Below are 25,024 nucleotides of genomic sequence, written 5' to 3'. Positions count from 1 at the left end.
TGTGAGGCGGCAACGAGGGGGTGCCGGGGGACTACGGGCCCTTTGCCAAGGGGAAGCGTGTCCCTCCGTGGAGCCTGTAGGCGCCACCGGTTGGGACCAGGGATTGCCCGGGTGATGGCGCGGTGATTGGCTGGGGAATACCGCCTCCTTGCGATCTGATTGGCTGCGGCCCGGCCCTCACAGCCTGCCCTTGAGGAGCCGCCGTGGAGGGCGCGTGGGCGAGCTGGGATCGTGTGGCGGGCTCAGGGGGAAACGGGTTCGGGGGGACCCTGTGCACCGAGAAACGGGGTCCGGGGGTCCCTGTGTACCGAGAAACTGGTTCCAGGGTGCTGCTTTGAGTGCGCACCGTGCAGCGAGGCTGGGGGCAGCCTGCGCACTTAGAAATGGGGACGAGGTGCTGCTGGGGTGTGCAGCATCGCCGGGGCACCCTATGCATTGAGAAACGGGGTATGGGGCGCCCTGTGCATCGAGGAATGGGGCCCGGTGGCATCTTGTGCTTTGAGAAACAGGTCCAGGACATCCTGTGCGCTTAGAAACGGGGCCGGGGTGCTGCTCCGGGTATGCAGCGGGGTCGGGGTGTGCCCTGTGCACCGAGAAAGGGGGCCGGGGGCATCCTGTGCACTGAGAAACGGGTTCAGCATACCCTCTGCACCGAGAAACGGGGCTGGGGTGCTGCTGGGGGTGTGCACCGAGAAATAGAGCCTGGGGTACCCTATGCACTAAGAAATGGGGCTGGGGGGCTGCTGGGGGTGTGCAGCAGGACACGAAGGACCCCATGCACTGCAAAATGGGGCTGGGGTGCTGTTGCCTTGCGTGTGCCATATAGTGGGAGCAAAGGGACCCCACGCACCATGCAGTGGAGCTCGGATAGTGCTGGCAGCACCCGGTGCCTGTACTAGAGACATGCCTTCAGGTGTGCAAAACCTGGTGTGAGCAGGATGGGAGCAAGGGTGTTCCTGTGTTCTGGTGCTGTGCTGCAGCTCTGGGCTGTGCTGTCTCTGAAGCCAGGGAGGAATGGACAGAAGGATGCAGGGTGCAGCTGGAGCCCTGAGGAGAGCCCAGAACAGCTCCACACAGCACAGCTAACCCCAGAACCACAGGACACTGGCTGGGGACACCACCATGACCAGAGCGTGCATAGGGATCTGGGCAATGCCTTGCAGCTGCTCTTCAGAGCCCTTTGACTCCTGGACCACTAAGGAACAATTTCCAGCACTTGTCAGAGCAGGAAAATGATGGGTTATTTCCCATTCCAACAGACAGCGAATCATAGAATCATAGAATAGTTAGGGTTGGAAAGGACCTTAAGATCATCTAGTGCCAACCCCCCTGCCATGGGCAGGGACACCACACACTAAACCATGTCACCCAAGACTCCATCCAACCTGGCCTTGAACACCGCCAGGGATGGAGCATTCACAACTTCCTTGGGCAACCCATTCCAGTGCCTCACCACCCTCACTGTAAAAAACTTCTTCCTTATATCTAACCTAAACTTTCTCTGTGTCAGTTTGAACCCCTTAGTCCCTAATGAAGAGTCTCTCCCCAGCATCCTTGTAGGCCCCCTTCAGACACTGGAAGGCTGCTATGAGGTCACCACGCAGCCTTCTCTTCTCCAGGCTGAACAGCCCCAACTTCCTCAGACTGTCTTCATATGGGAGGTGCTCCAGCCCCCTTATCATCCTCGTGGCCTCCTCTGGACTTGCTCCAACAGCTCCATGTCCTTCTTATGTTGAGGACCCCAGAACTGTACACAATACTCCAAGGGGCTATTACCTGTTGATTAACACTGTTCTGACAAGCATGGCCCCTTGCTGCCTTAGGAGAAAAATACTCCCAGCCCCTGCTTCTTATGCAGCAGCCTCTTCTCAGCAGCTGTCTAGAACTGGGAACAATGCTGATAACACACCGATGTTTTTAGTTGTTGCTAAGTAATGTTTACTCTGACCAAGGACTTTCTCAGTCTCATGCTTTGCCAGGGAGGAGGGGAAGCCGGGAGGAAGCAGAGACAGGACACCTGACCCAAATTAGCCAAAGGGGTATTCCATACCATGGCACGTCATGTCCAGTATAGAAACTGGGGGGAGTTACCTGCAAGGCCCAGATTCCTGCTGGGGTCGGGCTGGGTATCGGTCGGCGGATGGTGAGCAATTGTATCCTCTCCCCTTGTTATTTCCCTTATCATTGTTATTATTGGTGGTAACAGTAGTGGTTTTGTATTATAAATTAGTTGCGGGACTGCTCTTATCTCAACCCATGGGAGTTACATTCTTTAGATTCTCCTCCCCATCCCTCCGGGAGCGGAGGGAGGAAGAAGGGGGGTGGGAGTGAGCGAGCGGCTGCGTGGTTCTGAGTTACCGGCTGGGCTTAAACCACAACACTCCTTTGTGGCGACCAACATGGGGCTCAAACGGTTGAGATAACGACAGATCTGACCAGAGTGTGTCTAATCATATTTGTGATAAGCATGCATTGTTTCGGATTAATAGTCACTCATCACAATGTTGATTTATTGGCTCTCAGAGTTGTTGCACTTGATCTCAGAGTTTCAGCATGTCACACCTTACTTCGAGCCAGTATTTGCTGTTTTAGTGTTTATCGGCTGGGGGGCCTGGGCTAAGGTTCTTGTTTCACTGTACTTCATGGTAATGACTTGTAATACAATAGACTCATTGATCATGAAACTGGTCTGGCTTGTGTTCCCAGCGTGGTCGTCACCTCTATACTTTGGGAGGCATGTAATGGAATTTTTTAGCAATTACACATCTTTTTTTTTTTTCTCCTCGGGGGGTCAACCTATGAAGGAGACATTCCCTCACACCCCCCACTCCCCCACCAGGCTATTTACAGCACCATTTGAGAATTCTAAAGGTTTTGGATGGCCCTTGAATACCCTTGAGACCTGCCTGCTGATTGTGCTGGGGATCAGCATGTTGGCACACATACGGAGTGTGTTTTACCCATGGCCATCCCACCCTGGGAACACCTGAGGCTGGACAGTCATGAGTGGCAGGGTGTGTGGGATAGTATGGGCAAGTATCTAGGCCAGTGGGCCCCTCCAGTGCTTTGGAACTTCACCCCTGAACAAGTGCAACATCCGGAAAATGTAGTAAAACACTTAAACGAGGTGTGCTGTCGTCCTGGTTATACCAGAGTGGGACAACTCGCTGCAACGTGCTGGGTCTTGGCCTATGCCTACAGAGCCCTGCTCAACACTATCCAGCACCTTCAAAGGGAAAAAAATGTCTCTGGATCTGATGGCAAAGCAACAGACAATGCAGCTTCTCAACCCCCAAGCACAGCAGCTGCACCAACCCGGGAAACAGACACTGCAGCCACTCCAACCACAGTGATAGACACTGCAGCTAAACCAAATGACCAATCTGTGCCAATATTGGTTGCCCCTGTAAGCAAGGGGAAAAGCAAACAAGAGACACAAAGAGCAACCCGTGCAGTGAAGAAAGATGAGGACCCAGTGCACTTACTACAGGGGACAGCATCTGAACAAGAGTTACTACTATGTGCATCAGAGGAAGAGGAAGAAGAGGTGACTTCTCGACCCCAGACCTCAAATCTTCCAGGGGAGCACATTGTCACCTGGTTGCTCTGATGCTGGGACAATGGGGGTGATGGTCATAAACTAGAAGGTAGGGAAGCCAAGCAGCTGGGATCACTTGCTAGGAAAGGAGGAATTGACAAAGCAATTGCAAAACAGAAACGAGCCCTCAGCCTTTGGAGGAAGCTCTTGGCAGCTGTGAAGAAAAGGTTTCCCTACAAGGACAATGTTATGTGTCACTCAGCCAACTGGACAATGATAGAGAGAAGCATCCAGTCCCTGAGGGAATCAGCCATTCTAGAGATGATCGATCGTAGGCCGGATGCCGGGAATGCATCCATAGATCCAGATGAAGTTGAATGTACATGTCCCATGTCTTGGAAACTTACATGGAGTGCGCCATCATCATAGGCCCACTCATTGGCATCACTGGCCTGGAGTGAGGCAGCACCACCAACAGTCGATGAACTGACTTGTTAACTCCGAGAGTTCGAAGACAATCTCACCCCTTCCATCATTTCAGCTGTGGAAAAACTGTCCCAGGAGTTCAAACAATTGAGAGACGATTTATCTGATCTATCCAGCTCCCCACGTGTACCAACCCATGTCTCAGCTATTAACAGAAGGCGCCCTACTGCCCGAGAGAGAAGATAGAGGAGGTACATGCCACAGGCCACCCTATGGTTTTACCTGCGGGATCACGGAGAACACATGAGAAGGTGGGATGGAAAACCTACCTCAGTTCTGGAGGAATGGGTGCGTGAACTGAAGAGGAGAACAATGGTCAAGGATGATCCTCCCAAGAAAGTTGCTGCTCCAGTCTCTGGTGAACAGTTTCCCAGATGGAGTGGAAGAGCTGATTTTACTCCAGGTCCTGTGATAAGGAATACTAATCCCTTTCTACAAGACAGAAGTGGAGAATTTTATGATCACTATTAGAGGGGCCCTGCCTCCAGCCAGGTGGAGGAGAGGGACAATCGAGTTTACTGGACTGTGTGGATCAGATGGCCTGGCACATCAGTCCCACAGGAGTATAAGGCTCTAGTAGATACCGGTGCACAGTGCACCCTGATGCCATCAAGGTATCAAGGGGTGGAACCCATTTGTATTTCTGGAGTGACAGGAGGATCCCAAGAGTTGACTGTACTGGAGGCTGAAATCAGCCTGACTGGGAAGAAGTGGCAAAAGCACCCCATTGTGACTGGTCCAGGGGCTCCATGCATCCTTGGCATAGACTATCTCAGGAGAGGGTACTTCAAAGACCCAAAAGGGTATCGATGGGCTTTTGGTATCGCTGCCTTGGAGACAGAGGAAATTAAGCAGCTGTCCACCTTGCCTGGTCTCTCAGAGGATCCTTCTGCTGTGGGGTTGCTGAAGGTCGAAACGCAACAAGTGCCAATTGCGACCACAGCAGTGCACCGGCGGCAATATTGCACCAACCGAGACTCCTTGATTCCCATCCATAAGCTGATCCATAGACTGGAGAGCCAAGGAGTGATCAGCAGGACCCGCTCACCCTTTAATAGCCCCATATGGCCAGTGCAAAAGTCTAATGGAGAGTGGAGACTAACAGTAGACTATCGTGGCCTGAATGAAGTCACACCACCATTGAGTGCTGCCATACCGGACATGCTAGAACTTCAGTATGAACTGGAGTCAACAGCAGCCAAGCCTGTGAACAAATTAAACGAGAGACAGTTCATGCAGTAGCCCTTGGACCAGTCCGGATTGGGCCAGATGTGAAAAATGTGCTCTACACCACAGCTGGGGAGAATGGTCCTACCTGGAGCCTCTGGCAGAAAGCTCCAGGGGAGACTTGAGGTTGACCCCTTGGCTTTTGGATTCAGGGATACAGAGGATCCGAGGCCAGCTATACTCCCACTGAAAAAGAGATACTGGCAGCCTATGAAGGGGTTCAAGCTGCTTCATAAGTGATTGGCACTGAAGCGCAGCTCCTCCTGGCACCCCAGTTGCCTGTGCTGGGCTGGATGTTCAAAGGCAGAGATGCCAGATATAGATGGTCTCGTGATCGAGGGGTGGACTGATACCCAGCCCGACCCGATGAGCAATCTGGGCTTTCTGGGTAACTCCCCCCGGTTTATATACTGGGCATGACATGCTGTGGTATGGAATACCCCTTTGGCTAGTTTGGGTCAGGTGTCCTGTCTCTGCTTCCTCCTGGCTTCTTGTGCCCCTCCTCACTGGCAGAGCATGAGACTGAAATGCCCTTGATCAGAGTAAGCATTACTTAGCAACAACTAGAAACATCAGTGTGTTATCAGCATTGTTTTCAGGCTTAAATCGAAATCCCAGCACTGCACCAGCTACTAAGATGGAGAAAAATAACTGTTACAGCTTAACCCAGGACCGTATCTACCCCTTATTCAATACCATTCACGTCATGCTCAGATCCCACATTTTTCAACTACCATTCAGAAAGACAGAGATATCATTCCTTAGTCCATGGACCATCCCTATATAGTTGCTGAAGTCATTCAGTCCATGATGTCGGGCTCCATCTCTTGTAACAGTCTTGCAGGGCAGGAGGGACGGTGTGTAGTGTTGGGTTGTTGCCTGCTGATGACACCGCTGAACTCGTCACTGCTGAGCTTGTCTGGATTTATCCAAGTTCATTCTTTGTTGGGGTGATGATTGGAGGAAAGTCAGGGTCAGTCTATGGTGACCTGAGGACAGTTCTGGGAGAATCCTGCTGCTGCTGCCAGCTTTTCCCATGACATTATTCTCTGCTGATGATCATGACAGCACTTATCTTCTTTTCAAAGCCCATACTGGCGGAGATGGGCATCTAGCTTTATCGGCTATTGAAGTGTTATATAGAAGGGAACAGCATATACTTGAGTTCATTGGCTGTTTTCCCCCAAAATTAAATCCCCTTGAGGTACACATCGGACTTCCCCGTCTTCCCGCATTACCCACCAAGTATATCCAGGTCCCTGAGCAAAAGCAACCCCACGAGTGGGTTTGCCTTTACCTGAAGCAGGAATAACCCAGACTGTCTTCCCCAGCAGATTCTTTATGTGCACCCACAGGAACTTTATCCCCCTCTACAGTGCATAAAAGTTCTGATTGGGCTGGGCCAGCCCTGTTGGCAGATCCCCTACTGTTGACCAACCAGGTGGCTTTTGGCAAATGTGTATCCCAGTGTTTGAAAGTCCCACCACCCATTGCTCTCAGTGTAGTTTTTAACAGCCCATTGTACTGTTTGATTTTCCCAGAGGCTGGTGCATGGTAGGGGATGTGATATACCCACTCAATGCCATGCTCTTTGGCCCAAGTGTCTATAAGGTTGTTCCAGAAATGAGTCCCATTGTCTGACTCAATTCTCTCTGGGGTGCCGTGTTGCCACAAAACTTGATTCTCAAGGCCCAGGATAGTGTTCCAAGCAGCAACGTGGGGCACAGCGTATATTTCCAGCCATCCGGTGGTTGCTTCCACCATGGTAAGCACATAGCGCTTGCCTTGGCAGGTCAGTGGGAGTGTAATATAGTCAATCTGCCAGGCCTCCCCATACTTGTACTTCAGCCATCGTCCTCCATACCAGAGAGGCTTTAACCCCTTGGCTTGCTTAATTGCAGCACGTTTCACATTTGTGAATAACCTGGCAATAGTGTCCATTGTTAAGTCCACCCCTCGATCACGAGCCCATCTATATGTTGCATCTCTGCCTTGATGGCCTGAGGTGTCATGGGCCCACTGGGCTAAAATAATTCACCCTTATGTTGCCAAGCTAAATCCATCTGAGCCACTTCAATCTTAGCAGCTTGATCCACTTGCTGGTTGTTCTGGTGTTCCTCAGTGGCCCGACTCTTGGGTACATGAGCATCTACATGGTGTACCTTCACCACCAGGTTCTGCACCCGGGCAGCGATATTTTGCCACAATGCAGCAGCCCAGATGGGTTTACCTCTGCGTTGCCAGTTGCTCTGCTTCCATTGCTGCAACCACCCCCACAGGGCATTTGCCACCATCCATGAGTCAGTAGAGAGATAAAGTACTGGCCATTTTTCTCGTTCAGCAATGTCCAAGGCCAGCTGGATGGCTTTCACCTCTGCAAACTGACTCCATTCACCCTCTCCTTCAGCAGTTTCTGCAACTTGATGCAGGGGACTCCACACAGCTGCCTTCCATCTCTGATGCTTTCCCACAGTATAGCAGGACCCATCAGTAAACAAGGCATATTGCTTTTCACTCTCTGACAGTTCATTATATGGTGGGGGCTCTTCAGCACGCATCACCTCCTCTTCTGGTGACATCCCAAAATCTTTGCCCTCTGGCCAGTCCATGATGACTTCCATAATTCTGGATGACTGGGATTTCCTTTTCGAGCTTGTTGTGTATTTAATGCAGCCCACTTACTCCATGTAGCATCGGTTGCATGATGTGTAGTGGAGACTCTGCTTCCTCCTGGCTTGCCGTGCTCCTCCTCACTGGCAGGGCATGAGACCGAAAAGTCCTTGATTGGGGTAAGCATCGCTCAGCAACAACTAAATCCTTCGGTGTGTTATCAGTGTTGTTTTCAGACTGAAGTCGAAAACACAGCACTGCACCAGCTACTAAGACGGAGAAAAATAACTTACAGCTGAACCCAGGACACTGTGGTATCCAGATAGTTGCGTTTGGCCCCTCTCTGCTCTGCTATGGCTTGCAGAACTGCTGTAGGGGCTTTAGAAGAGCTTTTGAAATCCAGCATCTTACCTGGCTCTACCACAGGGAATGTGGACTGGCCTCTTCCCAAGGGAAACCTTCACTGAGCTTCTAAACACTTGCTTATTTAGAGGAAAATTTTCTCTCTGGGCTTAGCTTGAGTCTGTAAGCACACTCTTAGGTGTCTGCAGCTCAAGCCACAAGTTCCATGTTCATTTTTGAAAGGTGTTGTTGATTTATGTAGTTTCTGGTACATTTTCCTGCCCTCTCTTTCCCATCTGTCACAGTGCTTGCAGCTGGGCATTAAACCAGCTCAGAAGACAAGCCTGGCTGGTGAGTACCGAGACTATTTGAACACTTCCTCTCATCAGCATCTAAACTCTGACTTGGGCCACTTCTGTTCAGGTCCTGTAGCTGGAGAACGTGCATTCTTTGCCTTACACCGGGTATCCTTCAGGTAGTTCAACCCCAGCTTAAACTTCCCTCTGATTAGTTTTCCGCACTGGAATACCTCTAGCCTGGCAGGGAAGATGTGCAATTTATAACTTTGACCTTTATTCGAGACCAGTGCTCTTTTAATTGCTCAAAATAAAATGTAACAGTGCAGAGACAAGAATGTTATGGTAACATAAGGGTAGCAGTGTGTCAGGACTTGTGGCCATGGATCCCTAGTAGATCTCTTTTCCCAAACCCCTGTCTGGAAAGCTTTGCCTCTGACATATCTTGGGTATCCTGATGTGTGTGGGCATCTCAGCCTGGGCTTTTTTTCCCCTGTCTCCTGCAAGCTCACCTCCCTGGAAACAGCAGAGGAATCTTTCTTTGGCCTTCACCTGAAAACCTCCAGGCTGAGAAGGGGAAAATCAATTTCTAAACCTACCTTTCACTGCCTTAAGCTGATAGAAAGACCAGCTCAGAACAAAAGTACTTAACTTTGGAGTGCTGCAGCTTAGGTAAATGCTCACAGGATCAGCATTAGTTGCAGCAGTATATTAGAGCCCAGTGACCTGCTTAAGCGTTACCAGGATTGGGACCTAAATATCCCAAACACTGTAAGCTGCTTGGTGACAAGCCCAACAGAAAGAAGGTGCTGTTCCACCTCCAGAGCAGCAGCAGTTTGAAATAGATGGCCAGGCTCCTGCATCCCTCGATACCACAATAATCCTAGACCAGGTAAACTGCAGAGGGATGTGCTCCTGTGCAGTGTTTCTCTTTCCTCACCTCTGTTGCCAAGAAGGTGTTGGGAGAGGTTTTCCAAAGCAGAAATGCCTGCTGCCTGAACCTGCAGCAGGTTTTTACCCAGTGTCCTGCTCAGGTTGGCTTCCCAAGCTGCTCCCTTCCTGCTGGCTGCGGCCCATCTTCCTCTCTGAAGGGTGTGTTGCTGGCATAACGGACTTATCCTCCTTTCTAAGTTGATCCTGTACTTTACTGCAGAGGTAATTAAGACTTGTTAGTGGTCTAGAAATGCTAAGCACATCTTCCAGTTTTAAACTACCCACGGTGGCTCTGCCTCATATGTGTTTGCTGCCCTTTTTTCCTGTCAAGAGGAGAAATGGAGGCTTTTTATTTGGAAATACTGTACTGATGGAAGAGCAGCTACATCTTCTTAGAAACTTAAAAACTTTTATTTTAAAAGCTCAGGGTAGACACAACAGTGAAGCAGCAATTTATTAACGTTTTTGCAAAACCGGGTGTCCCAGTAAGTAGGCACACCCTGGTTACAAGGCTTCTCCTTTTTATCCCCTATTCCCAACCGCAAAGTCCCTCCCTTGTTTCCCTGTTGGCTAGGTACTCCAAGGTTTACAGCCTATCCGAAGTGCCTAAGTTGCCCACACGAAGTCTGCCCCTGGTTACATCTCCCACTACTCTACTTTAAGTGCCCCTTCCCCTTATTTACACATTCCCTTTTATGGTATAGTCGCCTAACTCATTTCCCCCCCCCCCTCGGGGAGCTTGGTTTCAAGTATCAAGCCTTGTTCTAGCCCTTTTATCGCTCTGACTACAATGAAACCTCCCACCTATTTGCCATCTCCCTCTTTATCTTTTGTTATCACGCTAGCTATACTTACAAGGCTGTAAAAGCAACACAATGGTGTTTCTTACAGTCTGAAGAGGGCAAATGATGCAATCTACATACACATGACAGTGCAAAGTATGTTTATGTAGTGAATAGTTAGCTCCAGCAAGTCCAGAGGAGACCATGGAGATGCTCCTAGGGCTGGAGCAGCTCTGCTCTGGAGACAGGCTGAGAGCGCTGGGCTTGTTCAGCCTGGAGAAGAGCTGAGAAGGGCTCCGGGGAGACCTTAGAGCAGCTTCCAGTGCCTAAAGGGGCTGACAAGAAAGCTTTTGACAAGGGCCTGTGGGGACAGGATGGGGGAATGGCTTTAACCTGCCAGAGGGGAGGTTGAGATGAGATCTGAGGCAGAAGTTCTTCCCTGTGAGGGTGGTGAGGCCCTGGCACAGGTTGCCCAGAGAAGCTGTGGCTGCCCCATCCCTGGCAGTGTTCAAGGCCAGGTTGGACACAGGGGCTTGGAGCAACCTGCTCTAGTGGAAGGTGTCCCTGCCCATGGCAGGGGGTTGGAACTGGATGAGCTTTAAGGTCCCTTCCAACCCATTCTTGGGTTCTGTGAATAAACCAGGTCTAAATGGACACAAAGCAACAATAGAGTGGAGGGAGAAGATGATTTTGTGAGTTCTGCTGATCACGTTAGTCTTCCTTGGCCCTGCCGCTTTCAGCTGTGCTGTATGTCAGCACACCCAGTGCTCAGCAGGAGGTCTGGCTGGCCCAGGGTGGCTCCAGGCTGCCTGCCTTGCCTGGGGCAGGATCCAGCTCCAGGACAGCCTTCCCAAGTTGGAAAGGTGGTTATCTTCAGGTGAGGTGGCCTCCACCAGGCCTCAAAGCTTTGTGAAGCTGATGTGTGGAGCCATCTGGCTGCGTGTTTCTCCTTCAGCAATCAAGACTGAATCCTGCCCCAGAGGAGATAAACCCAATCTACCTTGTGCTGGGTGCTTTGTCCCCTACTGAGCTCAGGCATCTGGGTAGGTGCCTGTGAGTCGGGATGCTCACAGGATGTGGGGTTGTCTTTAGTAATCCTGCCTTCAGGAGAGGGCTGTTACAGCTGTAGCTCTCTGCCAGGCAGGTTACAAACCACCACACCACTTCTCTTGCACTGTCTACAGGCCTGCAAAGCCCAGACGTGGGACTGGGCAGAGGCTGTGACCAAAGAGAGAATAACAGTTTTCTTTTTACAGCATGGTCTGGTCTGCCCTTGACATTAAGAAAGCCTCTTCATCTTCAAGATGTTCTGCCAACAGGGCAGAGGCAGGTGGTTTATAGAGCAGCTGCTGGAGAGTGGAGCACAAAGCTTCTCCTTGGCAGCAAGGGAAGGGGCCTTCACATTGGAGCTTGTCGCTTGTCACACCAGGAAGAAAGTGTCCTCTGTGATTTCCAGGAAAACAGCATTTGGCTGCAACATCCCTCTCCAAGTGGGGCAGAGTTTGGAGGACAGGGAAGGGAAACGTCTCCATTAGCTCAGCCGATGTTGTGGGAAGAGCAGATTAGTCTTCATGCACAAGAGTTCTTCCAGGAGTTTGGAAGAGGCCCCGTATTCATGGTAAGGCTTCTGTTTCCTGGGGCCTTCCTGGTGTCAGCACATAAGGCAAGCGGGGCCATGTCTACATGTTAATGACTTGCAGGGAGTCAGTTAATCTTCAGCCACAGTGAACTGAATCTCTTTTCTCATTCTGCAACGTAAAATGCAGTGCCAGATCATGTAGCATAAAGGAGTTGGTTCTTTTCTCCCTGGATAATTCTCTTAGCACTGCTCGTACCTCTTCCAGGGGTTTAAAGCCAAGATTTCCCTTGAAGTTTTCCCTCTAGCCATGTTGATGCATGTCCCTGGCCAGTTCTCAAAGCCTAATTCTTAGCTGCTCTTTTTCTTTCCCTTCAGCTCATGGTGGTCCCATGTGGAGATGGGTCCCCCTGACCCCATCCTGGGGGTGACGGAAGCTTTCAAGCGTGACACCAACTCCAAGAAGATGAACCTGGGAGTGGGGGCATACCGGGATGACAACGGGAAGCCATACGTCCTGAACTGTGTTCGCAAGGTGAGCCTGGTGCTGCCTGCTGGGCAGGGCCAGATCCAGGTGTTGAGCACCCAAGGGTGTCAGGGAGGGGGAAGGCTTCTGAACAAGGTTTGCCTGTTGGTCTTTTGTTGTGGTTTAAGAACCCAGGACATTCTTAGAATAAGCTTTGTCTCTAACAGAGCAGGATAGTGTTCCTGGATGTCTCCCTTAGCAGTCCTAATACTTTTGAGATACAACAGAGCTGTTAAGTAGGAGGGGATAAAACAGAGAATGTGTGTCCTGTTCCCATCCAGGTAAATCTAATTCGTTGCTGACTTCCATGAGCCCTCCAACCCAGCTGTCCTCTGAACTTGAGTGTTTCTTGAATAGGCTGATGTTCCCTGGGCCAGCCCACATGGGAGGAAAGAACTGACACTGTCCCCTTTGTGGATTAGTCTTAGAAATTCTGCTGAGTCATTGTTACCAGTTTCTCCATAAGACAGGCTAAAACTCCAGCCCAGGGAGCTGGATGTGGACACTGCCCTTGAGGGGATTATGGAGCCTTTCAGGGGTGTCAGCATAGAAGGGAGGATGCGTTGTCCATGTTTCTCATCACTGTGGGGTTTAAAGCCATCCCTTGCCCTTGCTCTCCCTATGTCAGCACGTATTGCAGCTGGGTCACAACCAGGGAGCCTGGGTGGTGGCATAGGAACAGTTTCCTGGTGGTATGTGAATGCTGCCAGGGCCTGTCCCACTGCTCTGGGAGCATGGATAGGGTTCCCAGAGTGCTCCAGGTGTCTCCGTCACTGTATTTTTCCTGAGCATGGCTCCTTGACTACTGTTCTTGCCTCCACTCTGATCCTGTGTTAGGTAGGGACTTGGACTTGTTTCTGAACAGTCAAGTCTCACCTTCCTGCAGGACAGTTCCTGCTTGGGCAAAGAAATGTTTGTCCTTGTGCAGCAGCATTGACTTGTGACAGGCTGGAAGCGGTGCTCTCCTCTGGCACTGGGTTTCTGGGCTCTGCTATACTGATGCTGGCACCCACTGAGGGCTTTGGTGGCCACTGGGCACTGTGCCCCATGGTAAAAGGGTTTAATCTGAAATGCTTACTGCTGCCCTGTGCTTGGAACCAGCCCTGATCTTTGAGGGGAAGCTCCTGTAAAACAACCTTAGCCCCTTTTGAGCGAGCAGATATGAAGTGATCTTGAGCTGTCCACCATCCTCTCCACAGTGATGCCTTCCTTGCTGACTGTGTGTCCTCCTTCCCAGGCGGAGGCCATGATAGCATTCAAGAAGATGGACAAGGAGTACTTGCCCATTGGGGGGCTGACAGATTTCACCCGGGCATCCGCAGAACTGGCTCTGGGTGAAAACAGTGAGGCTCTCAAGAGTGGACGGGTAAGGAACAGGATGGGAAGCAGGGGGTGGGCAGTGCTGTCTGATGTATGGTTGGTAGGTGAGTGCCCAGCAAACGTGGAAGAACTGGCAGGGTACTTGTGCCTCTAAGTTGCAGGCTGGCTAGGCCCATGGATAAGTGCTTCCTCTGAAGGCTGAAGGGGGGGAAACAGTGCTTTCCAAGGATGGAATTTGACCTTGTCCCAGCTCCCTGCCTTGCAACTGGAGTTGCTGACCCCTGTGGTCCCCTCCAGCCCCATGTCCCTGTTTTGGTGTGCTTCTGCCAATGCTGATGTAGTGACTGGGTTTTCCCTGTATCATACCATGGCTGCTCAGACTCGTGTACCTGTTTCTTCCCTTGCAGTATGTCACTGTGCAGGGTATTTCTGGGACTGGATCTCTGCGAATTGGAGCCAGCTTTTTGGTGAGTCCCTGGCTGGTGCGGGAGGGAAAGGACATATTTTGACCGGAGCTGAATATTTGGAGTTTTCTAACAACTTGAATCTGTTCAACCTGTTTGAACACTTTGTCTTTCTCTTAATCAGCAACGGTTCTTCAAGTCTAGCCATGATGTGTATCTACCCAAACCATCCTGGGGCAATCACACACCTATTTTCCGTGATGCTGGCCTGCAACTGCAGGCTTACCGCTACTATGACCCCAAGACATGCAGCCTTGACTTCTTTGGAGCCATGGATGACATTTCTGTGAGTTGCCTTTCACACCTGGAAGCAGGGATGAGATGTGGGAAGATGGGTGATGTTCTTGCTTTAGCCTAAATATGATGTGTGAAGGCCCCAAATCAAGGCTAGAAGCCCCGCAGAGCTCATATAAGCTGTCTGGGGCAAGAGTCTCATCTTGGCTGCTGAGAAGAGTACTCAGATGTCATTAATAATTCATTCTCTCTAACATCTTCCTTAGAAAATTCCAGAGAAGAGCATCATCCTCTTGCATGCTTGTGCTCACAACCCCACTGGGGTGGATCCCCGGCAGGAGCAATGGAAGGAGATGGCAGCTGTGGTGAAGGTGAGCAGTACAGTGTCCTAGGGGTACTGTGCTGTTTCTGGGAACACCATCTCTGGGCTGTCATGGTCTTTGCTGTGCTAAAGGTTACTCCCTTCCCCGAAGCCAGGATGGGTGTCATCTTCCTGTACTAAAGACAGGAACCAGACAAATGCACCCATAAAGTTTCTAGCTGACCATCAGACTTTCTGCTGGCACCTTCCCAGGTAGGGAGACCTGAAAGGAGAGCAGCAGGGTTGAAAGAGTGAGCTATGATAGCTGGAGGGGAGCTCCCAGTGCTGGTGTATTAAAATTGCTGGAAGAACTTTCACGTGCCTGGTGTTCTCTTGCAAGCTTCAGCTGGAAACAGATGGGGCAGATTCTACCTTCATCCTTCTCCTCCTCCCCCAAGCTGTTGCCAGTGAAATTTGGCTTGGGGATGTTTGGCCTTAGTAGCAGCCTGAGAATTGGTCGATATCAAAGTGGCCTCTGTGACCTACAGATGGCTGCAGGTCTCCTGACAGAGGGACAGTGTGGCTGGGTTATCTGCCTGGAGAGTTCCCAGGTGGTTTTCCTGGAAACTGATAATAGAGGAGACACTGAAATGGAATAACTTACTACTACTGAATCTGCTTCTGCCCCCTGTGCCAGACTGCACATCCCATAAATGCACTGGGAGGGTCTTTACCTGCTGTTTTGATGCATGGTAGGTAGCTGTGGGTTTTGGGCTGCCTTCCTTGTGGCAAATTAAGGGGAATGGCTCTACTTCTGGAGAACAGTTGCATTGAGCAGGCTGCTGCCTGCGTGGCTCTTTTCAGCCTGCTGCCCTGCTCCCTGGAGGGGTGTTCAGCTCCTGTGACATTCTCTCCCCTCTTTGCTGGCAGAAACGAAACCTCCTCGTGTACTTTGACATGGCCTACCAGGGCTTTGCCAGCGGGGACATCAACCGAGATGCCTGGGCTGTGCGGTACTTCATCGACCAGGGCATTAACGTACTCATATCACAGTCCTACGCCAAGAACATGGGGCTGTATGGTGAGTAGGGCAGGTGGTGTGGAGATGGCTTCATCCAGGCTGCCTCTGGGGTTTAGCAGCCAGTGTCTTAATGCTGCCTGTGGTCATCCTGCAGTAGTGATAGGGCACAAGAGATTACCCACTGGGAGCTGGTGGAGACCCTGCTAGAGAACAGGGCTCTGCTAAAGCTGTGTGGCACTTGGATAAGTCCTACCCCAGCCCTGGATATCCAAAGGGCTGAGGCTGGGACCTGATCACCCTCTTTCAGGAGAGCGTGCGGGTGCCTTCACAGTGATCTGCAGTGATGCAGAGGAAGCCAAGAGGGTCGAGTCACAGCTGAAGATCCTCATCCGTCCCATGTACTCCAACCCACCCCTGAACGGAGCCCGCATCGCCTCCATCATCCTCAACACCCCTGACATACGGAAGGAGTGGTAAGAAGGAACCCTTAATGCTCACGACAGCAAGACATGAGGTCTCTGTGGCAGCCCTGTGCTGTGCTTACTGCCTGCTGCTGTCCTGGGCAGCTCTAAGCTTCAGGGGGTGCAATCAGAACCAGGGGTCCAGTCAGAACCATGTGCTGCCTTTTCCTCTGGAGAAATCCCTGCTTGTGTCCTGGCATCAGTTGGGATTGGTCCAGCCTGACACAAACAGGTTTCCCTTGTGTTGCCAAGGCAGAAAACACTGTAAAAGAGAGGATAAAGCTCTCTTAGGATTGAGAGCTGCAGGAGCTGCCTATCCAAGGAGTGGAAAGGACTGACTGAGGCATTGTAGCCACATAGTGTGTCTCACATGGGGGAAGTGGAAGTGTAAGCCCCCTGGGAACAAGACCCAGGAATGTAACCCTCATGCCCTAAGCCTGCTTCCTGGCATCATTCCCTCTGTGACAGTCCCTGCCGGCTGCTGGCCTGGCAGAACAAAGGCTGGCAGTGTGCTGTGGCCTCGCCGGCAGCAGGGTTCCTTTGGCGGGCTGATGCTTGTGCCTGATCCAGGGATGTGGCATATTGAAAGCACGGACTCAGGTCGGTGAGGATACTGAGACAAACATTATTACAATCAAGCCCCTTTTATTCCCTCATTCAGTACCTTCTCAATATGCCCGGGCATGCCACACTTTTCCTGTCTCCCAACATCCTGGCTTATCTGTCTCCCAACATCCTGGCCCATCAGCCCAAGGCTTGTTCAGTATCAGGGCCTCATAGCTTGCATTCAGAGTGTTGCTCAAGCTCATCATGCAGATCCTGTCACCTTCACCTCCCACACAGGGATAAGCAGACACACTTCCTAGCTGTGCTGCCTTGGAGCAAGGAATGCCTGCATGCCCTGGAGGTACCCCTGCACTCTTTATTTATCTGCAGATATTATTTTATCTGGGTTTGGGCAGTGCTGCCATCAGGCCTCCTACTGGACCTGTGGCTTTCAGAAGTAAGAGATGCTTATGCTTTAGTAGTAGTGTCCAGCAGCTATGGAGTAAATAAATAGCAGTCACCTTCAAGTAGCAGAAGGAAGCAGCTCCCCAGCTGGAGCCACAGGCTCATGCTCCCTGGTCTTTGCTCATCTGCATCCCTGAATGAGGCCCCTCCAGGTAGAGAGAGCTGATTCCCAGTAGTTGGGGTGGGGGGAGCAGCATGGGTGCATCCCAGCCTTGCTCTGAGCAGTTCCTGGGTTGGCTTCTCAGGCTCACAGAGGTGAAGGGCATGGCTGACCGGATCATCAGCATGCGGACTCAGCTGGTGTCCAACCTCAAGAAAGAGGGATCTTCCCACAACTGGCAGCACATCACTGACCAGATTGGCATGTTCTGCTTCACGGGGCTGAAGCCTGAGCAGGTAAATGCAGTTCCCGTGGGCTCAAGGTGTCATTTGCAGTCTTTGTCAGTAAGATCTTGACTGCAGGTGCCAGAATGAGCCCTGGTACGCAGTTCTTCCTCCAGGAGAAGCATCCTCCAAGCCCTTGGCACTGGAGCATCATGGGGACCCAGATCTTGCTCTGTTCCCTGCTGTACTTGTGGAGGTTGAAAGCAAATGTAGCCTGCTTATCTGTCAAAGGAAGCAGTTGGTTGGTGCCACTCTGAGGTGATCTTAAAGGTCAGCTCAAGTGAGGTGGCTATCCTGGCTGAACATCTGCAGCATTTGTGTGTTGTCCAAGAGCTGAGCAGCATCTCTCCTGGTTTACAGTGCGCACTGCTGGCTCTGCAGTAGAGTCATAGAATAGTTTGGGTTGGAAGGGACCTTCAAAGTTCATCTAGTCCAAGCTGCCTGCAGTGAGCAGGGACATCTTCAACTAGATCAGGTTGCCCAGAACCACATCCAGCCTGGCCTTCAATATTTCCAGGGATGGTGCATCTGCCACCTCTCTGGGCAACCATAGTAGTTCCAAGTAGTGGGATGCCATGTCTGCTGGCACCCAGGTTGAGTTCAGTTCTGGCAAGCTGGGTGAGTTTGCCCTCTGCTGACAGTGGAGGTTGGCCTATGGTTTGACTTGTGCTCTTTCACCCCAGGTGGAACAGCTGATCAAGGAGTTCTCCATCTACATGACAAAGGACGGGCGAATCTCTGTGGCAGGAGTTACATCGGGCAATGTAGGTTACCTGGCTCATGCCATCCATCAAGTCACAAAGTAAAGACAGGTGTGTGCCCTGGAGCTGGCAGCTTTCCCTTCCCCACCAGTCGAAGATGGGGAGGGAAAGGAAAGAAGCAGAATACATCCAAGCACAGCACTCGACACTGCTGCTGAACGTATCTTGTAGATAAGTTGTTGTAGAAGCCTAGTCAAAACCACCCTGCAGTGTGGAGCAGGGACAGTGTTGCTGGCTCCCGCTTGTCACAGCCATTCTCCCCTGCTGTCCATCAGCCCCAGCACCCTCACGAGCTGGAAGAAGCACCAGCTTCATGCTGCCATCCTACCAGTGGAGGTACCAGAGTCTCCCCCATGCTCAGTTCTCCAGGAGAAGGCTTTGTGATGCAGCGGGAGGGGACCTGGGGGCTGAGTGTTAGGGCTGCTCAGGCATGCTCCTCTGACCTCACAGTCCCTGCTTCTACCAGGCTCCATCCTCCTTACCTGGGGCTGGGCAGCACCAAAGCTCTGAGGACTGCTCACTACTAAAATCAGCTCAATTGCTGCTTTGCTCTTTCCATCTGGGAATCTCCTTTCAGGTATAATTCACAGGGGCATTGGTGTGTGGGGCAGAGCAGCGTCCCTCCTCTAAACCTGCCCACTTCTCACTTCAATCCTGTACCTTGAGGTGAAACACTTGCTCACCCTCTCCTCCCAATAAGAACCTCGTCTGAAAACCACTCTGTTGGTCTCTGCCTCTTCCATCCCCATCCCAACCCCAGCAGCCCCCCCTGCAGAGCAGAGTCCTTGTATGGGTCCCAAAGCCGTGAATCAAGAGGTCCACCCCCATGGCTGTGTTGAGCTGGGGACTTCATCCTGTCATTGCACAGCAGGATCCTGTTCCTGACACGCATCAGATGTTCCCTCTCAGAGATGTGCCAGCACAGAGGATCTGGTCTGGCCAATGACACACTCATCTCCTGAGGATCCCATGCAGCGGGAGGGCAATTCCCATGTGTGCCTCAAGAGCATGGAGTGGGTGGGCTGCGAGTCCCCCAGGTGGGAGTTGGTGTCATGGAGCTGAAGTTGAAGTCTACAGTGTTGAAGGTGTAGGTGTTGTGTGAGTTCCTGGAGGCCGTCAGCCCTGTACTCAACCACTGGAGCACGATGGAGTTTCTCATTCACCGCGGGGGGGATAAACTCTGAGTCTGCCTGAGCTTTCTCCACACACTGGCACCTTTCCCCTTTGCACCAGGGCCTTGCGGCTGCCCCATCCCTGGCAGTGTTCAAGGCCAAGTTGGATGGGGCTTGGAGCAACCTGCTCTAGTGGAAGGTGTCTCTGCCCATGGCAGGGGGTTGGAACCGGATGAGCTTTAAGGTCCCTTCCAACCCAAACCATTCCCTAGAATGATTCTGTCATTCAGCAGAGCAGTCTTCCTTCCTCATTCCCACCCAGAGCCGCTGTGTTCTCCTCAGAGCCAGGCTGAGAGGAGCCGCTCACACATCCCGAGGAGGGCTGGAGGCTCCTGCTGCTCCCCAATAAGACGGTTTGCGCTTGTATGGCAATGATTGTTTACATGGCCTGATGCCCTCTGCTTGCTCTGATTCCTGCAATAAACCGATTTCCGTGCCACTGCTGTGGCTGATGCTGTTGATGTTGTCCCCGGTGCTGCGACCTCCCCAGGTTGCATCGAGCCCTCGCACCTCGCCTGGGGCCTCGTTCCATACCCGGAGCAGCGCTGCCTCCCCCCAGCCCCGCCGCCGCACCCCGGTGCGGGCGGGGTCGCGGTCCAACCCCCGGTGTGCCGCGGGTGGGGCGGGGCCGGAGCGGAGCGGGCGGTGAGCGGGGCTGGAGCGGAATGGAGTGGGTGGTGAGCGGGCCGGGACACGGGGGTAACCAGAGCGGGGGGTGCGGGGAGCCCAGCGACCTGCTGTGGCATCCCCGGGGATCGCGGGGTGCTCCACACCGGCCCCGGAACCTGCCCCTCCCGGAGCGGGGCGGGCGTGGAGCTGTGGAGTCACCCTCGGAGCGGCGCCGGCTCGCAGGGTCGGGGTGTACTGGGGCCGCCGTGGACCCGCCGGCTCGCAGGGTCGGGGTGTAACGGGGCCGTCGCGGACCCACCGGCCCGGGGACCCCTAGCGCAGGCCTGCGGGGTTCCCCCCCACGCCCCGAAGGCTTTGAAGAGGATTTCCGGCACAAGCATGGGGTTTGAGCAGCCTGCAGGCAAAGAGCGGGCTGGTCCGGAAGGGTCTTTGGAGACACTGTCTAGGGAAAAATAAAGAGATTTCCCTGTGTCCTGTGCCAATTGCGACCACAACAGTGCACTGGCAGCAATATCGCACCAACCGAGACACCTCTATTCCCATCCATAAGCTAATCCGTAGACTGGAGAGCCAAGGAGTGATCAGCAGGACCCGCTCACCTTTTAATAGCCCCATATGGCCAGTGCAAAAGTCTAATGGAGAGTGGAGACTAACCGTACACTATCATGGCCTGAACAAAGTCACACCACCATTGAGTGCTGCTGCACCGGACATGCTAGAACTTCAATATGAACTGGAGTCAAAGGCAGCCAAGTGGTATGTCACAATTGATATTGCCAATGCGTTTTTCTCAATCCCTTTGGCAGCAGAATGCAGGCCACAGTTTGCTTTCACTTGGAGGGGCGTCCAGTACACTTGGAACCAACTGCCCCAGGGGTGGAAACACAGCCCTACCATCTGCCCTGGATTGATCCAGACTGCACTGGAACAGGGGCAAGCTCCAGAACACCTGCAATACATTGATGACATCATCGTGTGGGGTGATACAGTGGAAGAAGATTTTGAGAAAGGGAGGAAGATAATCCAAATCCTGCTGAATGCTGGTTTTGCCATAAAACGGAGTAAGGTCAAGGGACCTGCACAGGAGATTCAATTTTTGGGAATAAAATGGCAAGATGGACGTTGCCAGATCTCCACAGACGTGATCAAGAAGATAACAGCAATGTCTCCACCAACTAACAAGAAAGAAACACAAGCTTTCTTAGGTGTTGTGGGGTTCTGGAGAATGCACATCCCAAATTACAGTCTGATTGTAAGCCCTCTCTACCACGTGACCCGGAAGAAGAATGATTTCAAATGGGGCCCTGAGCAACAACAAGCCTTTGAACAAATTAAACGAGAAATAGTTCATGCAGTAGCCCTTGGACCAGACTGGGCAGGGCCAGATGTGAAAAATGTGCTCTATACCGCAGCTGGGGAGAATGGTCCTACCTGGGGCCTCTGGCAGAAAGCTCCAGGGGAGACTCGAGGTCGACCCCTTGGCTTTTGGAGTCGGGGATATAAAGGATCCGAGGCCAGCTATACTCCCACTGAAAAAGAGATACTGGCAGCCTATGAAGGGGTTCGAGCTGCCTCAGAAGTGATTGGAACTGAAGCGCAGCTCCTCCTGGCACCCTGGTTGCCTGTGCTGGGCTGGATGTTCAAAGGCAGGGTCTCCTCTACCCATCATGCAACTGATGCTACATGGAGTAAGTGGGCCGCACTAATTACACAACGAGCTCAAATAGGAAATCCCCGTCGTCCAGGAATTCTAGAAGTCATCATGGACTGGCCAGAGGGCAAAGATTTTGGGATGTCACCAGAAGAGGAGGTGACGCATGCTGAAGAGGCCCCACCATATAATGAACTGTCAGAGAGTGAAAAGCAATATGCCTTGTTTACTGATGGGTCCTGCTGTATTGTGGGAAAGCATCAGAGATGGAAGGCAGCTGTGTGGAGTCCCCTGCAACAAGATGCAGAAACTGCTGAAGGAGAGGGTGAATGGAGTCAGTTTGCAGAGATGAAAGCCATCCAGCTGGCCTTGGACATTGCTGAACGAGAAAAATGGCCAGTACTTTATCTCTGTACTGACTCATGGATGGTGGCAAATGTGGGGGTGGTTGCAGGAATGGAAGCAGAGCAACTGGCAACACGGAAACCCATCTGGGCTGCTGCATTGTGGCAAGATGTCACTGCCCGGGTGCAGAACCTAGTGGTGAAGGTGCGCCACGTAGATGCTCATGTACCCAAGAGTCAGGCCACTGAGGAACACCAGAACAACCAGCAAGTGGATAAAGCTGCTAAGATTGAAGTGGCTCAGATGGACTTAGATTGGCAACATAAGGGTGAATTATTTTTAGCCCAGTGGGCCCATGACACCTCAGGCCATCAAGGCAGAGATGCAACATAGAGATGGGCTTGTGATCGAGAGGTGGCCTTAACAATGGACACTATTGCCCAGGTTATTCACAAATGTGAAACATGCTGCAATTAAGCAAGCCAAGGGGTTAAAGCCTCTCTGGTATGGAGGACAATGGATGAAGTACAAGTATGGGGAGGCCTGGCAGATTGACCATATTACACTCCCACCAACCCGCCAAGGCAAGCGCTATGTGCTTACCATGGTGGAAGCAACCACCGGATGGCTGGAAACATACGCTGTGCCCCACATTGCTGCTTGGAACACTATCCTGGGCCTTGAGAAACAAGTTTTGTGGTGACACGGCACCCCAGAGAGAATTGAGTCAGACAATGGGACTCATTTCCAGAACAACCTTATAGACACTTGGGCCAAAGAGCATGGCATTGAGTGGGTATATCACATCCCCTACCATGCACCAGCCTCTGGGAAAATTGAACGGTACAATGGGCTGTTAAAAACTACCCTGACAGCAATGGGTGGTGGGACTTTCAAACACTGGGATACACATTTACCAAAAGCCACCTGGTTGGTCAACACTAGGGGATCTGCCAACAGGGCTGGCCCAGCCCAATCAGAACTTTTACGTCCTGTAGAGGGGGATAAAGTTCCTGTGGTTCACATGAAGAATTTGTTAGGGAAGACAGTCTGGGTTATACCTGCTTCAGGTAAAGGCAAACCCACTCGTGGGGTTGCTTTTGCTCAGGGACCTGGATATACTTGGTGGGTAATGCAGGAAGATGGGGAAGTCCGATGTGTACCTCAAGGGGATTTGATTTTGGGGGAAATCAGCCAATGAACTCAATTGTATGCTGTTGCCTGCTCTATAACACTTTTATAGCCCACCAGCTAGATATCTTCAGGTCGCCAGCAACTGACCCTGACTTCCCTCCAATCATCACCTCAACAAAGAATGAATTTTGAGGAAACCAGACGAGCTCAGCAGTGACCAGACGAGTTTGGCGGTATCATCAGCAGGTAACAACCCAACACTACACACCGTCCCTCCTGCCCTGAAAGACTATTACAAGAGATGGAGCCTGACATCATGGACTGGATGAATTCAGCAATTTTATAGGGATTGGTCCATGGACTAGGGAATGATATCTTTCTCTGTGTGTGGGTGTGGGTGTATATATATGTGTATATATGGGACAGGGGCGATGGTGTGTTGAGAGATGTGGGATCTGAGCATGACATGAATGGTATGGAATAAGGGGTGGATACTGTCCTGGGTTCAGCTATAGCAGTCATTTTTCTCCTTCTTAGTAGCTGGTGCAGTGCTGTGTTTTTTAACTTTCAGCCTGGGAACAACGCTGATAACACCAATGTTTTTAGTTATTGCTAAGTAATGTTTATTCCAACCAAGGACTTTCTCAGTCTCATGCTTTGCCAGGGAGGAGGGGAAGCCGGGAGGAAGCAGAGACAGGACACCTGACCCAAACTAGCCAAAGGGGTATTCCATACCACAGCATGTCATGCCCAGTATATAAACCGGGGGGAGTTACCCGGAAGGCCCAGATCACTGCTCGGGTCGGGCTGGGTATCGGTCGGCGGGTGGTGAGCAATTGTATCCTCTCCCCTTGTTATTTCACTAATCATTATTATCATTGGTGGTAGCAGTAGTGGTTTTGTATTATACCTTAGTTACTGGACTGCTCTTATCTCAACCCGTGGGAGTTACATTCTTCTGATTCTCCTCCCCATCCCTCCGGGAGCAGGGGGAGGAAGAAGCGGGGGGAGTGAGCGAGCAGCTGCATGGTTCCGAGTTACCAGCTGGCCTCAAACCACGACACCCTGGAAAAGAGATTTCCCTTAGCTGCATAGATCATTCCTGCCAGGCTGTGAGGGTTGATCTCCAGCTCAGAGACACTGGGATGAGATCTGGGCTGTCCAATCCCCAAGGGCTGCAGTGCTGGAAACACCAGGTCTTCAGGTCCAAAAACTTCCAAGATGCCTCATGCTGGTGGCACCATGGGGTGTGCTTGAAGGTGCCAGCCCTTTTACTGGTGACGCGGTGTTTCTGCTGCAGGCCTGGGTTGTCCAGTTGAGCCCAGCCTTGACCTTTATCCAAGAGCATGTGCACTGCGGCTTTTGCAGAGCTTGCAGGAATTGGGGATGGAAATCAGGAAGTGAGAGCCATGACGCTGGGTCTTGTGCCTGCAGGAAGGCAAGTCCTGCCATGAGGCTGCAGCTCCCCAGCCCCACAGCCACTACTCAGTCCTCCATCTGATGGCAGCAGTGTCCTCATCCTGCATTTGGGGGACGAGAGGCGAGTTCTGCTGTATCTGCTGGTGTGAGGACACGTGCATGCTGTGATACTGAGCTGAGACCCAGGGAACTCATTTCCACCATGCCCCCATCTGATGCTCAGGTTGTTCTTTGTTAATGGACCTTAATTAACACCATGTCCTTCTTCATTGCTTCTAGGAGTAGTGAAGCACCTCACACTGCCTGCCCGTTCACTGCCCTCCCTGCCTGATGGAGCCAGCGCTGGCACAGGACCCTCCTCGAGGCAGCCGGTGGAGCCTCATGCAGGAGCGCTAGTGGG

The 25,024-nt window shown here is 51.9% G+C and overlaps 1 protein-coding gene across 1 annotated transcript; it reads left to right on the top strand.

Annotated features, from left to right (window-relative positions):
- The first annotated feature begins 12,174 nt into the window (after positions 1-12,174).
- LOC115619202 (aspartate aminotransferase, mitochondrial) lies at positions 12,175-18,338 on the top strand. The gene is made up of 9 exons (XM_030511244.1): positions 12,175-12,325; positions 13,554-13,682; positions 14,044-14,103; positions 14,225-14,386; positions 14,601-14,705; positions 15,566-15,716; positions 15,964-16,129; positions 17,374-17,524; positions 18,196-18,338. The coding sequence occupies exons 1-9, from the start codon at positions 12,191-12,193 to the stop codon at positions 18,316-18,318; spliced, it is 1,182 nt and encodes a 393-aa protein (XP_030367104.1). The 5' UTR covers positions 12,175-12,190; the 3' UTR covers positions 18,319-18,338.
- Positions 18,339-25,024: the final 6,686 nt, after the last annotated feature.

The sequence above is a fragment of the Strigops habroptila genome, chromosome W (genome assembly GCF_004027225.2).
Source record: "Strigops habroptila isolate Jane chromosome W, bStrHab1.2.pri, whole genome shotgun sequence".
Classification (NCBI taxonomy): domain Eukaryota; kingdom Metazoa; phylum Chordata; class Aves; order Psittaciformes; family Psittacidae; genus Strigops; species Strigops habroptila.
This window is presented reverse-complemented; position numbering and strand designations above follow the sequence as displayed.